Source organism: Agelaius phoeniceus, chromosome Z (assembly GCF_051311805.1).
Source record: "Agelaius phoeniceus isolate bAgePho1 chromosome Z, bAgePho1.hap1, whole genome shotgun sequence".
NCBI lineage: Eukaryota > Metazoa > Chordata > Aves > Passeriformes > Icteridae > Agelaius > Agelaius phoeniceus.
The window spans coordinates 70981683-70999959 of record NC_135303.1 but is presented as its reverse complement, the minus strand read 5'-3'; the positions used below and the strand labels follow the sequence as shown (position 1 = coordinate 70999959).

At 38.5% G+C, this 18277-nt stretch overlaps 1 protein-coding gene across 1 annotated transcript in view; it reads right to left on the bottom strand.

The window, feature by feature from the left end:
* SCAMP1 (secretory carrier membrane protein 1) overlaps nt 1-18277 on the bottom strand; it is a 40723-nt gene that overhangs the window by 21926 nt on the left and 520 nt on the right. Inside the window, exon 2 of the mRNA XM_054652209.2 lies at nt 6056-6133. Within this exon, the coding sequence (XP_054508184.1) occupies nt 6056-6133 (78 nt within the window). The remainder of the gene's footprint in view (nt 1-6055; nt 6134-18277) is intronic.

The following is an 18277-nucleotide window of genomic DNA, read 5'->3' as shown; positions in this document are numbered from 1 at the left end:
CTAGAAAAAGATCCCTGCTCAGCCAACTTGGCCTTCTGACTCACTTTCTTGAATAACAATACTTTGAAATTGCTTGCTCTTAAACTCTTAAAAGATGACTCTTTAAAAAATTACCATCATGCTTTTTAAACTCAGTTTGATCTAAGTCTTCCTGCCAAACTAAAGTACTTATTTTTATAACCCTAATCAAAGCTGAGAACCAAAAAGAATACTACAGCTACTTACAATGAAACAAACAGAAGTATTCAAATGCCTTGGAAAATCATTTAGCTCCCAAAATAATGCTCAACAAAAAGCCCTGCAAAACATAGCTGCACAGTCTGGGGTTTTCATAGAAGTGAGGAGTACTGAAGTTGTATCAGTATACTCTCAAGCTCTAGCATTGTGCTCACAACCTGGGCTGCATCCAAAGAAGCTTAACCAGAAGCAGCCCATGTCAGGGGAAGCAATTCTGTTCCTCCTCTCTCCTCTCATGACACCCCAACTGGATTACTGCATCCAGCTCCGGGACCCCCAGTCTAAGAAGACCATGAACATAATGAGTTCAGAGGAAGGACACCAAGAGGGTCAGAGGAATGGGGCACCTCTCCTGTGAGGACAGGCTGAAAGCTGGGTTTATTCAGCGTGGAGAAGAAAAGGCTCTGGGAAGACCTTATAGAACATTCCAGTACCTGAAAGCTTAAGCTGGCTGCACCTTGAGAGACAAAGAACAAAGAAGTACCTGGGCTTCTATACCCTCACAACCTATGAACTCATTCTCCACATGTTCTTTATGTGCTCTGCAAATGCCTTTTGGTCCCATATGATTTTTGATGTGGGGCCTACTTGTTCTTTATGGAATTCTTTATGTGTAGCTGTTTTTATCTGGACAGACTTGCAGCTTCAGTTGACAGTTGCAGCTTCTTAATCATTCAGCCTGCATTTGTCTTAGAGGCTCCCTTCACAAAATTAAGTAACAGTTAAAGAATAGTTCAACTTCCCAAAGTGAAAGTTTGTAGTTTGCAGCCTAAGGTTTCAGCAATAGTCAGTTTAAAAACAATCAGAACACAGTTTAAAAAAATCATCTAACTAAACTTGTCTTCAACAGCTGACTGAGATAGGTGTTCAAAAGACATTCTCTCTTGAATTGATTTCCTCATACAGGTGAAGTTTATTTATTTGGGACAGGTTAAAAATTCCAGAATAAGTTAGGAGTGGATGATTAGTTTGATTTCTTACAGAATTCTGTGTTTTCTGCTGTGTTTAGACACAAGATGGAAGGATAGGGAGCTACCCAGGAATTTGCTGGACAAAAGAAGTCCACAGAAATACATCTATTGAAACAATAACAGAAAATCCGACTTCATTAATGATTTTATCCCAATTTTCTAATGCAGCAATTTGAAATTGGTTGCTGTATGCATTATTATGTATAGGTATTGTCTAAGGTTGGAAGGTGTTGCTGGGGGTTTGTATTCTATCACCACTCATTAGAGGTGGGGCAGTTATCTTCTGGGGAAGATAACTTTTAATTGGGCAGTTTTCTTTCTCTCTTCCATAACCAATCCTCCCTCCAGAGAGATATCTTCTGTTAATATGGGCCATTGAGTGTCACTGCATGACTGATAAAATTACATCATCCCATTGTGAGATGCTCCACCCAGGGGAGGAGCCAAGCATTCCTACCTGGATATAATCTGAGATTTGGAACACCACAGTTAGCCTTTCCCAATGGATTCCCAGAGAAGAAGCTTTCTTCTCCACTGCATTCCCAGAGGAAGACCAAACCCATCTACACCACCACAGGACCTTCAAAGGAAAATTCCTCCCTTCTACAGGATCGCTGCTCCAACAGAACCACACCTGGCATTGCAGGAGGAGTGCACCACCACTGAATGGAAGTGCTACCAACACCCTGATCCACAGGGTGTCAGGCTGTATTCTGGCTCTGTCAGTGTTGCTTTGTATTACTGCAACTTTTAATTTTATTTTTATTTTCTTCCTCAATAAAGAACTGTTATTCCTACTCCCATATTTTTGCCTGAGAGACCCTTAATTCTAAAATTATAACAATTCGGAGGGAGGGGTTTTATATTTTCTATTTCAGGGGAGGCTCCTGACTTCCTTAGCAGACACCTGTCTTTTCACACCAAGACAGGTATATATGGGTATACAGGCATATATGAGTGTATAGGCTTATCTATATACAAAGAGTGCTCCAAAAAGTTTAGAACATAGAAGCAGGAAGAGATAAAAACTCTCTTTAACATAATTTCATTAAACGATGAAGCAGAAATACTAATTGTATAATCTAATCTTCATTGCTGATCTTCAGAAACATGACAAAAGATACAATGTAATCTCCATGGTGACTATTGGAGCTGGAGACAAAACCACTGAAGATCAGCCAAGGATATGACAAAAATATGACATTTACACCATTGCCTACTTTTTTTTTTTGTTTAACATCAAAAACAAGACAGATTTTGAAATCTGATAAAAATAAAGGGGAAAAAAAAACCCTAACAAAACTGATTTCTCATGTTAGATACTAAGGTGGTGACATATGCAACAAAAAACCTCCCTTGCTCTTCTCCATATGTCATACATGTTGCCTTCCTACCACTGAAGGTGAAGGATGAAAAAAAGTCAAGGCACAAAAATATCAGAAGCCAGTAAACAAAATAAGGAATACTGAGGAAAAGTAGAATATAGGTTTTTTTTTTTCCTGTGTCCCATCTTGTATCCAAAAAGACTGGTAGGAAGTACCTCACTTGACAAAGGGAGCACAACTGAGACAATGCAACAAATATTAGTATTCAGTTTGAAATCACTTTCTCACAGAATAATTATCCATTGAAATCTATCTGGATTTGAAATGGAGAAATATTTTGCACTGTAGCCTAATTCATTAACCTCCACTTGGAGAGAATGGGGAAAGAATCACTAACACCAGTCTGGAAGGAGACCTCAAGCACCATCTAGTCCAACCTTTCTTAGTAAAAGCACGGTCTAAGCAATATGGCCTAGCACTCTGTCCAGCTCAATCTGAATGCTGCAGAATCCAACAATTCCCTGGGGAGATCAGTCGAGGTAAGTTGTTGATCCGGTTGTTCTCATTGTGAAACATTTTGTTCTTGTGCACAATTGAATGTCCCCAGCAGTAACTTTTACGCACCACCTCCCATCTTTCACTTGTGACTTCTTGTAAAAGTGGAGTCTCCATCTTCTCTGTAGCCACCTTTTAGAGGCTGGAATATGGACTTAAGGTCTTCCCTAAGACTTCATTTCTCAAAGCTGACCAAACACAGTTTCCTCAATCATTCCACATACATCAGGCTTCCCAGGTCTTTGATTGCCTTTGTGACCCTTCTCTGGATCCTTTCCAGCCTGTCCACATCTTTTATGTACAGCCAAGATCAAAACTGAATGCTTTGTTAATTCTAGAGTTTGCAAGATACCATATTGGTACAACCACTATAAATCTGATAACTGACTCCCACCAAAACTACTTGCATGCTTTTGCTCTGAGCAGCACACAAAATAGTGATTCTATCCCTATCTGACGGACATCACACAGGGATACTGACAGACACTTGGGTACTTCCCCAAGTCTAAAATTCACAGACCCTGCTTCTACCTCTGGTTTTCCAGTCTATGAAGGCGTTCACTTCCAGGGTCTCTTCAATTACTCTTCTTGCACATATTTCTTTGTATACACACATAGTATGCTCCCCTCTTGCATACAAATCCGTCAGGAAAACAGAGCTGAGCACTTGGAATTGTGAGTATATCCTCAGGTACCTAGGTACACTCTTTCAAATGCATATAATTACTGAATAAATACTCGTATGTTCAGCATCCACAAGATAGAGCAGAAGGTGAGTAACACATAAAGGTTGATTATTACTGCACTCTTAATTTTTTCAGTCTTGCTTGTCATGAAAACCTGTGGAAGTTCTTTATCTCTGCAGAGAAGTGTTCATTCACTTCTCTGGATAATTTTTATTAATCTGTAAACATGCCACAGATTATTAACTGAATCACAGTGCATTGTAGATCTGACCATCGACTTAGATTTCTTTCATCATCCCAGCTTTTTGAGTAAGATCTCTAATGAGCAATTAGAATTTTCTATCCAAGCACATCTGACTGTTCAAAGCCAGATAATCTTAGCCATATGCTTCAGTTCTCCTTTTCCCACAAAGCTGCACGTTAAAACAAGTACAGAAATAATAAAAGAAGTCAGAGTAGCTCGAGATTACATTTTTGTAAAACAAGATCTACTTTCCTGTAGATCTTCCTTGGTCAATACAAAGTCATTTCAAAAGTCTCCTAGCTTGATAAAACAAAATCTAACATAATTCCTGATATTGTGACCTAGGAGAAAATAATTTTGGAGACTTACTTAACATTGTTGCTAGCTGTAAATATTCTACCTTAAACAGCTGATCCAAGGCATACCCAAAACCAAGCTTCCTCCACACAGAATTTTAAAACTGCATGAAACCTTACTGATTCATTGCTATGCGAGTCTGCTCTCCCTGCTCCCATTATTTCCCACGATCTTGCTCAAGTTATCACCAGCTGCAATGGATCCAACTGGTTGTGAAAACTACATCCAGCTCTTAAGGAGATCTTGGGGGAAACAGATAACAGTATCCAAGGGCTGATCTGAGCAATGCACCCAGTTAACCATAGTGCTAATAAAGATTTGACTCAAGCCAAGTTTGGAAGAAGCTAACTTCTGTAATTGGTATGCAAATATGACTACAAATCAATCATCTTACTTCATAAGCAGTGCACAGCCCAGGGCCCCTTGAGCTCTCCTATACAGCACTGGGCTGCACACCAGGACTCCCCTTAAGTAGGGACACACCTCAGCATTGCTCCTTGAGAAAGATAAATTCTTGCCACAACAGATTTTCAGTAACTGACACTAAACTTTGAAATCTTAGCTAAATGATAGAAAGGACTGATTGTGCACATGTAGTCCTTTAGACATATATCATTGACAAGATCTGGGACTAAGTCTGGATCCATACATACCAAAACCCCTGCCCTCAGAAAGGAGTCCAGAAAGCAATGGGGCCCTTTCTGAACCTCATGACTAAACAGGAAGACCTTCCTGACAACTTTTTCTGACTGTGTCCTCTGGGCAGTAATCAAATGTACCTCACCGTCGAATCTTGTTAAACCACTTTACCACCACATTTGCATTTCCTATGTAACTTTGTTAAAATGCTGGTTTATATCAATTAACATAAGCTCCTTCTCTCTCACAAGTGAATTCTGTTGCTCCATCCATGGCATTGCAAATACTCAAATATGAACACTCCCAAGCAGCACTACCAGATTTGTCATAAAAAGTAAAACTGCATTTTAAAAATATGGTATTAAATATTTATGAATTATACTGACAGACAATAACTAGCCACATACTTTAATAATCTTGCACAAGATCTTCACTATCAGAAGCAGCACTGAAAAATGCGGTTACAGTATGAATTTACTACCCTATTTCTTGTACTCTTCCCCACAATGGAAAAGAAAAGCACAAGGTATATTGAAACAATATAAATTAGAGGCGTAAAGCAACTGTTTCTCTGACATAAATTTTTCCTTTCACTACTGCACCACTATACAAAGCCTGTGGACCATTATTTAAACACAATGTTTTCCTTATTCTGAACAACATTTTCATTAAGTGAAACAAAAATCAAAAGCAAAACGCTGGGTAAGTGAGCTCCAAAGCTAGTGAAATGCAGAAAACCACAAGGACTGGCTATCAGAAGTCTGTAAAACCAGGAAAAACAATTTAATAAAACTATCAGAAGTTACTAAAAACAGGAAAAAAACCTCAGTTCTGTTTTGGTCTCCTTTCAGAGGGCCAGTCTTCCTTAACAAGTCAAAGCTCTGTGAAATCAACCTTGCCAATGCATCCTCCAAATACTTAATGGAACTATCTATTCTTCCACATCTTCCACCACCTGTAGCCAGCCCATTCTACAACATCAGTCCCAATTCTTTCACAAATGAAAGATTAACAGCATGATTAAGAAATAAACATGCTTACTGTTCTTGAATCAGAGAATGGATTGTACTCATCAAGCCCTGGAGGAACGTTTCTTGTCACTTGTGTAACAGAAGGATCCTAGAAGAGGAAATAGTTGTGTAAATCTGTGCACATGCATATAATCAAAAAGGTGACACCCATATCATTATATCATATAAAAGTCAGATTTTGTTTCAAAGTAAAAAAGGTTTGTTTTCACAAAAAAAGTCTGTAAACATCTACCTCTTTATCTCCCAAACTAATATAACTTAATTCTGAGCTTCTTATAAACCTAGATTAACACAGTGTTAACAGAAATCCCATCTGTCATATATTTGATTTATAAGGAAAAAAAGCTTTCATGAGAGAAGGGAAAAAAAACTCTATCCTGCTATGTTGACCAGGCATGGACTCCAGCCTATACACTTGAAAAGCACAACAGAAGAAAAGAGCTTTCTGTAACCCTTGGACTTCCCTACTCAGAAGTACACCCAAGCCCATCAAGAACAGAGAAAGCATTTCATAAAAATGAAGATGAAGAAACAGGGTCCCATAATGCCAAAAGCATTTCTGATTCAGCTTCTACTTGAACTAGTAAAATTAAGGAAAAAAGTTTAACTTTTTTCTACCTCAAGTAATTATACAGCAAAAAAGACTGCTCAAGATTTAGCTTGAGAAAACAATTTCAGAAATTAAACATTTCTCTGTGCTACTGACAGGGAGGCTTTGTTCTGCAGAAGAGCCCGCCACAATGGACCACACCAACACAGTTTGAAAAAACCTGTACTTATTCCATGTGATGCCTGGTTCTATCACATTGTTTCTGCACCTTAAAATTTTTGCTTTTTCAGAATATAACAATGGATAAAAGGTAGGCTTTCTTGAAAATGAGTAAACCCATTTATTCAATACTGTTAGTTACATATTTACATAAATGTACCATATTCTATATGTACACCAAACATAAAAAATAGCTATATATATACTTATATATGTAAGTATTTACTTATTTTATAATTATGATGTTTAGATATATAGATATATATAGATATTTTCTCATTTCCAACAGTCTAGTTCAACATTAGGAAAAAAAACTGGAGTTGATAAAGAAGAAAATAAATACATAGTTATATATATTTACATTCATATTCCCTTTGAAGAGATACATTTAAAACCTTTACACGCGATGCAAAGGATAACAATAAGGGCTTCTACAGGTATGTTAAGCAGAAATGGAAGGTTAAAGAAGTTCACCCCCAATAATGCAGCTGGTAACAATGGAAAACTGGGAACAATGAAGGAAGAGAAGACTGAGGTACTCAACATTTTTGCCTCAGTCTTCACAGGCAGCCTCTCTTCCTACACTACTGAAGTGGATGGCTGACAGGAAAAGAACTGGGAGAACAAAGTACTACTCACTGTAAGAGAAGATCAGGTTCATGACCACTTGAGAGACTGAAATTTACCTAAGTCTGTTGGACCTGACAAGATGCATCCCAGAGTCTTGGGGGAATTGCCTGATGTAGGTGCCAAGCCACTCTCCATGACATTTGAAACATCATGGCGCTCAGGGCAAGTCCCAGGTGACCGCAAAAGGGGAAACACAGTTGCCATTTTTAAGAAGGGCAGAAAGGAGAACCCCAGGAACTACTGACTTGTCAGCCTTGTTTCTGTGCCTGGAAAGATGATGGAACAGATCCTCCCAGCAGCTGTGCTAAGGCACATGGAGGACAAGCAGGCGATTGAGGACATCAGTGACAAGTGTCCCTCGAAGATCTGTACTGGGACCAGTATTATTTAATATCTTCATTAATGACATAGACAGATTGAGTGCACACTCAACAAATCTGCAAATGACCCCAAGCTGAGCAGTGCAGTTGACACAGCTGAAGGATGGTGTGCCATCCAAAAGGACCTGGACAAGCTCTAGGAGAAGAGGAATCTCATGAGGTTTAACAAGGCCATTGTGCAAGGTGCTGCCTGTGGGTCAGAGCAGCCCTGGTACCAGCACAGGCTGGGGATGAACAGATCCCAGCAGCCCTGCCCAGAAGGAATTGGGGGTGCTGGTGGCTGAGGCTGGACATGCCCCAGCCATGGGCACTCCCAGCCCAGAGAGCCACACGTGTCCTGGGCTGCATCCAGAGCAGGGTGGGCAGCAGGGCCAGGGAGGGGATTCTGCCCCTCTGCCCTGCTCTGCTGAGACCCCACCTGCAGGGCTGCATCAGCTCTGGGCTCCCAGCACAGGAAGGACAGGGACCTGCTGGAGGGAGTCCAGAGGAGGCCACAGAGATGATCAGAGGGATAGAACACCTCTCCTGTGAGGACAGGCTGAGAGAATTGGGGTTTTTCAGCCTGGAAAAGAGAAAGTTTCAGGGTGACCTAACTGTGGCCTTCCAGTACCTGAAGGGAACCTACAAGAAAAAGAGAGACTTTTTACAAGAGCATGTAGTGCCCCATACAATAGGGGCATGGATTCAAGCTGAAAGAGAGTGGGTTTAGATTAGATATTGTAAAGGAATTCTTTACTGTGAGGGTGGTGAGACACTGGAACAGGTTGCCCAAGAAAGTCGTGGATGCCCCATCCCCAGAAGTGTTCAAGGCCAGGCTGGATGGAGCTCTGGGCAACCTGGTCTAGTGGAGGGTGTCCCTGCCTATGGCTGGAGAGATGGAACTAGATGATCTTTAACACCCCTTATCACCTAAGCTGTTCTATGATTCTATTACATTTATTTTTTTTAAGTAAGTGACTTAAGTCACTTCCTTTTTAAAAAAGTGACTTAATCTACAGTTAAGTTAATACAGAAATTATTCAGCAGAATAAAATAAAAGTCAAGTTTAAATGCAGACTCTGCTTTCTTAGAATCAGCATCTATGATGGCCTTAGTTTAGTCTTGTAAGCAGGAACTTTATCTGCAGATGCAGGAAGAGGACTTTCTTAATGGCTGCAGTCAACTTATTTACAGCTAGGAAAAAAAAAAAACAGGGCAGAACACCAACCGCTTCTAAATTTCGAAGGAACAGAGCAAATGAGAACAAGTCTGTTTATTCCAATAGCTATACTCACAAAATTGTTCATATAAGGCAATTTTCAAAGTTTGCTACAAAAAAGCTTAAGAAAAATCATTGCCTCAAAAACTAAAAAATTATATGTTGTCTATTTTGAACAAAATCATGTATATAAGCATACTTGAAACACCCTCTGGTCACAAACCACTTTTCATTAAAGCATACATTTAGCTCCAAAACAGTACTCCAATGGAACAAGAATAATCCTTGCTAAAGATGCATACAAAACAATGTTAAATGCAATTCAATATCAGCTTTCTTATATTTGACTCATCTTTAATTAGTTACTTCAAAATAGCCACGCTGGTGAGTCTCCCTCACAAGCCTTCGATAGTTACCATGCTAGACTCAAATACATTGTTACAACTAATGACTATCATCAGGTCTAACATAAACTGGTAAACTAATTAATTGTTACTATTTCATTTGCTAAAATGGTGATCACAAAAGACCGAGCAGATGAACCACAAAAAAAGAGGGAAAACACGGTGCCATGAGTACATTTCCTGTCAAAATTCAACCAGAAATTACTTGAAATGTTGAACAGAAAAGTACATAAAAATATACAAATAATTAAATATAACATTTGAACTATATATTGGTTTACTAGACTTACCAGTACAAGATCAAAAAAGATGAAGTTAAAACAAAGTTAATATAAACAAGACAATTTCAAAATTCAATATAGAGAACAGTAGAAACTTGCATACAGCTGAAAACTTTTATCTTATTGTGGTATGTCTACTATAGCCAGCAGCAAAGCCCTGAAACCAGTTGTTCACTCACTGCTCTCTGCAGTGGGATATGGGAGAGAGCCAAAAAGGAAAAAGCAAATACAACTTTTGGTTGTTAAGAAAACAGACAGTTTAAAGGTGGGAGGGGAGAGGGGAAGGTAGAGGCAAAAAAAAAGGCAACAAAACCCCACAAGTCAAGCAAAGGCAATTGCTCACCACCTCCCACCATGTCCATTCAGCTTCTGAGCAATGGTTGCTTGGAGCAGCTCCCCCACTTACTACCACCACTGCCAGCCTTGCTGCCAAGCATGATGTTATGCAGCATGTGAGGTCCCTCTGGTCAGCTGGGGTCAACAGTCCTGCCTGCGCCCCCTCCCAGCTTCTTGCCTGAGTCTATTCCCTGAGAGGAAGCAAGAGTGTGAAACAGTGATGGTCTTGGCGCTGTGCAAGGATTGCACAGCAATGTGCAAGCACATCAGTGCCTTCCCAGCACTGTTTTGGTCACAAATCTGAAGCACAGTACAACAGGGACTGCTATGAAAAAAATTAACTCCGTCCTAGTCAGGCCTAGTACGCTTATTCCAGTCTTTACTGGAATTAATTACATTAATGTCAATTAGCAGAGCATAAAACACTTTGTTCATGCTTTCAATGTGATACCCCTTTCAAGAATGCTCTCATATAATTCCCTTCTCCATAGAAAAATGTTCAAGTATAGACACATGTGCAACTTGTGATTGCTAACCACCAGCCACACAGTGGAATGGCAGGTCTAATTACTATGACTTAAATTGTACTTAGGACTTTAGGTTGAATTAGCTGCTTAAAAAGCATATTTCAACACTGAACTTGTGTTTGAAGAGTGCACTGCTAACCAAATAACTGAACCAAATCGAGCCTACAGACTCTAAATTCAATTACTTGAATAACTACAATATCAGACTCATGAGACACCCACTGAACAGCAGCCATTTCCAAAAAGCATGAAACAGTGGTCAAGTCAAATTCAGAAGAGCAACCTATATTCAGAAATACAACATACAAACAAAAATCAATATCTGATGAAAGAAAGCCTTTTTTCTTCAAGTGTTTTCAAGAAGACCATGGTCAAAAACTCCTCAGATCTCCCTGTACATCTACTGTGGCATTCCAACACTAACAATGAAAGAGAACATATGCTGAGACAACAGGGTGTACAAGAGCAACAGTCTTAGCACTCAAAAGTAAGTTCAACACTTAAATACACACAGTGGTTAGAGCAAGAAGCCCTTTGTCAAAAGTCAACTGCCATTTTGAATTAACAATTGCTCCACCTCTACAAATATTGCTATTGTTTGCTAAAGCAGCAGCAGCTCTAAAAAAAAACTGAATGACCCAGAGGACATTCAATAAAAGCTCTATTCAAGTAAAGCTTCATTACTCAGCAAATGAAGAAAATACAGTTGTATTGAAATACACAATTCCACCACTGCAAGTAGCATTGAAATTCTGCATTCAGAAAACTTGAATTACACAGTCAAGACTTCCATAGAAGTTTGTGACACAGAAAGATTCAAATAAACCAGGAAAAGAGGAATGCCACAGCTGAAGGAGGCAAGTACCAGTCTGGAAATTCGTATCTCTCCTGTAACTCATTCACTGCTACAACCATCCTCAGCTCTTCGCAGTCAGGGTGCCCACGTGTAGGTGCTATTCTAATTGTTTTGAACACCTACAGTGCATCAAATGACTGATACCAACAGGAGCTACACTTCATATTTCAAAACACTACTTACAATATTTCTGAAGAGATTAGACACTACATCCCACAAAACACAAAGAATTGTTTTGAATCATTTACCTTAAACTCATTGCATCTCATTTTAAAAATGGAGCAAATGCCAACTCATCTAAACACAGTAATGAAAGTTGTGAAGCACTCATACTCACTGGATGCAGAATTAAAAAAAACCCATTGAATTCAGAAATTGTTCAGGGTTTGAATAATGAATACAACTAATACATGTTGTGCAGGATGACATACTCAGAAGAAGTGGCATTTAAGTGATTGCTATCAAATTTCTATTTTGCATGACATGCATATTCTACTGGTTAAAAACAGTAAAAACTAATATTCCACAAGAGTAAGTGAATCTATGCTGTAATAATTTATTTTCTGTATCTCATGTTCCACCCAGTCTTATCTCACCCAAACTCCTGCCAGTTCAAACCCAGAGCTTCTGATCTTTTTATTTAACTATTATTCATACAATCACAGAACAGAATTAAAACCAGATATTTTTCATATCCAGCTGTTGTAGCTATTTTTGCATTTAAGTTACACAGTCATTTCAGACGACATTTTCAAGATCTGAATTAGTTTAGGAGACTGAAGTTTTAAGAAAGTAGCACAACTTAATTAATTTAGCCATTTTTCATCTAAATCTTTCCTTTTAGCTGCTTCTTGCAGTGTCTCTCCAGTACCATCAATCTCAAAATGAAATATTAATACACTTTTTCTAATCCTGACAAGATAGGTACAAGCAGGAACCTATTTCTTATGCCAAGAATGGGAAAGTCATAAAAAACACCTCAACACACAGTAACACAAACTGAGAAAACAAACAGAGAAAAAGCAACACATTTATATTTCATACTGGCAAGAGCACCTATAGAACTATTAAAAGCATCTTCTGTGCCAAGGTAACAAATTATGCTCACATTGCTCAGATAGAGATAAAATTAATTGAATACCCAGTTATCACAGATGTACAAACACAATTAACTACAAACAGGGATGTTTAAAACAGAGCAGAACAATCCATTCTATGTGAGCTTTTACAGCTTTTTAAAAAACAGAATTGAAGTGAATAGACCTCTTGTCGTCTAGGAGACCAAAACTAGTCATCAGCTACCAGTTTCACTAGCATGGAAGACACTACCAAATTAAAGACTGAAGAAGTAAATACAGTTCTAACAATGGTTCATATTACTCTTCACTGGATATGGGTCCAGAATTGTTCCCCCACCAGTAAACAACTTATATAAAACACACAATATAGAAATAATCTGAAAAACAGCATCAGCTAAGCTTATACTGTTAGTTGTGATTTTAAGTAAAGGGAATATAGTGAACTAGGAATCAGCCTGTCCAAACTGTCATTCATATTGCTGAAAAAACTTTTCACTTTGAGGGATACCTACTCTTCCACCAAAAGACAAAAGCATTTTCCGCACAGAACATTTTTTCAGTTGAGCCCCAAGGACTAGCAAGGAAATAAAAGTGGCATTTTATTGCAGAGGTCAGGAAATGGAATTTATTAACACTAAACACTGATTTGGATAGAGATTTTAATGCTTTTACAACACATCAGCAATTGAAAACAATTTCAAATAAAAATCACTGAAGCTACCCAGAACCAAAAAAACAGTTGGAAAGTAAGATGTAAGTAAGAATTCATCCTGAAGTTTTGTGGATTTTGATTCTGGGGGTGGGAAGAGGTTATAGTAATAGTAACAGCTGTACTTCCTGCTCTCTCTGAAGTACTCCCTAAGATAATTTTCTGACCCAGTGGTGTTAAGTGTTAATTTCTGTTGCAAAAATGCAATACAAAATACCTGAAACTATTGGTCTGACTTTTTTGATTTCTTGAACAAAGAGAAAATTATCCATCACACTTTACATGAACAGGTTCTGGAGTGTTTCTCGATCCCATAAAAATGCCAGATTAAGCCTATGAAATTGCAATTCACACATGTGGAATAAACATTTGGTAAAAAATTCTGGACTTATAATAATAAAAATACCCAAGTAGCCACATAACAGTTCCTTCATAATTGAAAAACCAAGTTTTTTAATTTTATCATAGCAAATGCTGCCTGTTGTATATGACATTCATCACATGAAAACAGAGCTGTGAAGGGCTCTGAGCAACTGAGCAAGGCAAGATCCCCACCTCTGAAACCTAGAAGAAATTCAGAGGCTGACGAGGCCAAATTTGTCCTAAAGTTTGCACCAGCCTCACCTTCCAATGGAGTACTGGAACGCCTAACAAAGCATCACCCCCACCTCCCAGCTGCTTTCAAACCATTCTGCTTTTCCAGCTATGACACGTGTATGTTCCTCTTTGTAACTTTGAATCTCAGTATACAGTGCAATAGTAACCCTAGGCATTATGTGCTAACACTTCAGTGAAAATCTAGAGGGAAAAATGCAGCTATAAGACACTGAATAACTATTAAAACGCTCCACATTTTTAACGGATTACAGTGCACTTATAGCACTGGTTAAGTGCACTCTTGGAAATCAACTTCCATGTAGAACAGCTAAAGGACAATCCACTACCACGATGTTCAGCATCAATTTATGCAAGATTTAGGGGTATTCATAATTTTTGAAGACATGAAGGGAAAGCAGATAGTAAAGTCAGAAAAAATACCTATATTTTATGTTCTATACTAACTTTAAGACAGACAATTTAAATCAGTATATTTTATAGTCAGATACAGGAATTAAAACTCAGTTATGCATTTAGGCATGTGACAAAACTGCTTCATTCTAAAGCTGCACCAACATTTTACGTAGTAAGGGTCCCAATTCTTAAAAAAATCAGGACTTCTCTTTCTTCCTCTAAGTTTCTATCACTTTAGTTTCACCTCAGCAACAACAATATAAACTGTATAGATTCTGCTGCCACAGAAGGTAATAGTCATTTGCACAACTGCTCTCAGTATCAAACATCTGGGTTGTATTTCCCACCAAATCTGTGCTCATGTGAGTCAAGATTAAGCATAATATCCAACTTACAACTGGAATTACTTCTGTACTTAGCTCTAGTGACTCAAGTAATCCTGTGACCTCAGTGGGAGCAATTCAGTGCAATTTCAGAGTACCTCAGCCATCTAAACAAAAATGTCAGTCATGACAGAACTATGTAAGATCTGTCTTTTTGGAGCAACAATTCAAAGGTATCAACTCACAGTCTGGATCCCTCATCCCACTCAAAGAAACTACTCAAGTACTTAACAATATATACGTTTGAGGTCTGCTCTGATTGTGCCCTCCCACACTAAATCTGATGGAGAAAAAAGAAAAATCTTCCTATCACACAATGATTTGGCATTTCCCTGAAGGTCACCATACACATTTGAACAGAAATTATCTTAGTTTTCAGGCCTATCATAATTTCGATGGTGTCAAATACATGCATCTGCTCAGAGCTGAACACATCAGATGAACTGAATCAATGGAATTTATCACACAACTCAGTCTTTATAGTTCTCATTCTACAGCCACGAAAAAATAACTGTTTCATATGTTAGGATAATTAACAGTCAGTTTTCCAACCTTTTACTGCCTGTCAGCCAAGATGAAGGGCCTGTGAAATTCATAGCTCTACTTAAAAAGACTTCTCTGAGTAGTAGGATTGCTCGTTTGCAAAAGAAAAAAAAAAAATCAAACCAAGAACACAGAACCAACCATTTTTATTGTAGCTGAACTGCTGATTTGCTGATTGTTTCAGAGTAAATGATACTTGCACCGAATTTTGAGACTGCTATTTCAGAACCTTTGTAACTGTATCACCTCCCAAGACAGAAGACTACAACTATCACCTATCCTATGACATTAAAAAAAAAAAAAAAACACAAGGAGACAGCTACATTAGAAACACGTTTTTGTTTTGTCATACAAAATTTATTTCATGCTGCTTTATGCTATTTAAGACAGACTGTCAGGACCTCGAGGATTCCCAAACTCCTCTGAAGCGGTCAGGCCCTCACTCCTTACTAAGGCCTTACGTGATCATCACAGGACTGTTGGCTGATCCTGTTTACCTTCACTGGATGTGGTCCTGACCCTGGCTTGGCTTTCTAACCTGGGCTCAGATCTGTCTCCTCTCGACAGATCTGCCTAGCACTGAATGCAGTTACCATCACCACATCTGCTCTGCTCACCCTGTTTGGGTGCTGTGGGACTGCAGCATTTGAAAGTGAGAACTTTACAAAGTGTGAATTCACACTCATAAGCTATGACTAGTGCTTCTTAGTAAACAAAATTAATAGATTTCATTACTAACTCACTTCCAATCATGATACCCGAGGTTATACCTACTGTGTACTTCTTCATATTGCTGATACATTACATTATGAAAGGATTCTCACATCTTCATTTGTATGGTACATGGATGCATTTTCTTTTGCACAACTTAAATGCTATCAAAAGCTTCTAAGTGTTAGCCTGTCACTTTTCTGTTTATTTCAGTACCCTCTGACTTTCAAAAAATCCCCATCTTTTGGATTTGTAGGTATAGCATTCAGAATGCTATTCCCATTTATTTAGAGAGGAAAACTATTACTTCAAAAGCATATATGACTCTGGATTCAGGTGCATTTTGTTGCTTTTTTTAAAGCAACAAAGAATAAAAAATGCAAAGGTTAAGTAGCCACTTGTATCAAAATCCACAGCACTTCATGATCAAGCCAGGTTAGCTAATTTCAGTTTTTCCAGCTGATAATACTATTGAAAGTCTAAAAGTAAATTAACTACCCAAAACACTGAGCACTAGGTGTTTATGCTTTACCTTTGTCTTTCCAGAGAATACTTTTATGTGATTCAACATCAAGCAAGAAGCTCTGCTCTAATCTTTTAATAAAAAGACATCGGAACAGTTACAGGAAACCTCCCATGTACATCACAGACAGCTAGTCAACCCAAGGAAAAAAAGGATCTATCTTTAGACCTTGGCAACAATGTTCCACCTGATGCCTTCCCACCACTCCTTCTCTGCCATACTACTTTGTGATTTTACATTAGTACAGGAAGCAGCTTCAAAAGCAAGGAAAACAACTAATCACATCATACATAAAATTATCAAGCAAAGACAAAAATATGAGTACATTAGGATAGTGTTTAGACAAAATGACTTAGGCTGCAAGGGTCCATCTGGAAATACTGGTTCTATGCATAAAGTATTTTAAAACACATAAACTTAAATACATAGATGCATTAGTACCCACTAATTTCAAAGCTGTTCTGCCAACAAGATGGTCATCAAGCTTTAGCTTATTTATTGGTCTTTTGCCCCTTCAAGTTAAATGCACAAGTAAGTAAAGGCATGCAAGATAACTTTTATGGGCAGCAGAATGTGATGGATGTTAGCAAAGACTGAAGGAAGGGAAAAAAGCCTCTGAAAAGGTACACAGCTTTCCTGAACCACCTTCTGCAAATGAAGAAGTCCAAACAGAGAGTTCAAGTCACAGACAAGCTGTTATAGAGTCCTTTTATCACTATGCACTGCAGATGAGAAGCAGAGCATGGATTCTGCCCAACAGTTACAACAGAAGTCTTTCCCTACAGAGAAAGTGGAATAACCTTTTGCACTTTAAGCAGTATCTTCAAAGTGGAAGTATAATTCAGGTGTATGCCTCGTTTAGGTCTCACAGCACTACACAAGGCCAGTTACATGGCCTGATGAGCACTGCAGAGACAGCTATTTTGCATCTAATACCCCTTACTGCCCTGGATTTTGCTAGATGTTATTTGATTAACTATTACAAGAAGGATGGAAGTAGGAGGAAAAGCATCATGTACTTCTGTTGCTAAGACGCATTCTAGAATGACACATTTTCAGTGTTGGGTGCCAAAAAGAACAGTGCTCACCGACATTGCTACCAGCCCAAACTATGGCTGGCAGCAGACTCAACACCAGGACTTGTGTTCACCTGGAAGATCATTGCACTGCGTACAACAAGTGAAAACAGATCTTAGCCTAAGGAATTCTAGCATAATGAACACTATTGCCTATGTTTTGTGACCATAAAAACTAAACTAAAGATTGAGACCAACTCTAATGAACAAATGTTAAGAACATTATGCTTCCAGCACCTATGTGGAGAGAAGTATGCTTGGCTTGAAATGTAACACCTCAGTTTTTAAAAACCTTAATTATTCCAGCTAACATTCTAAACTCGCTGCCATATACTATCTGTGTGCTTTAAAGTGCTTGCAAAAAGTCCAGTAACATTATCAACGGAGGTAGCTTCAGAAGTTTGTTGAACTGGATTTAAACAAGAAAACGACAGGAGGGGAAGCATCCAGAGAGGTCAGCTCGTTTTGACAACTGAAAACAGTGAGTGAAGAAAGAATTCACAGCTGTATGACAAGTCAACAGTGCAAAACATAAAAGCTTTAAAGCGCATTAAAACAAAGCAGTTTGAAATGCAGCATAGAATTCATGCCAGCCATTGGTACCCTGGTTACTTCAGACAAAGGTAAGGGAACAAGTAAGCTTAAAGGCAGCGGGAGGAGACTAGAGAAGAAGAGGATAAATTCTCTAATTCATTAAGTTTAACTATTTAGCTCAACCAGGCGAAATAAAAAAAACACAGTAGTAGCGTTACCCCTAGCACAAAGCTAGTGTCAAAATAAAAAACCCCAACTTTTCTCTTTTTTTCCATCGAAATA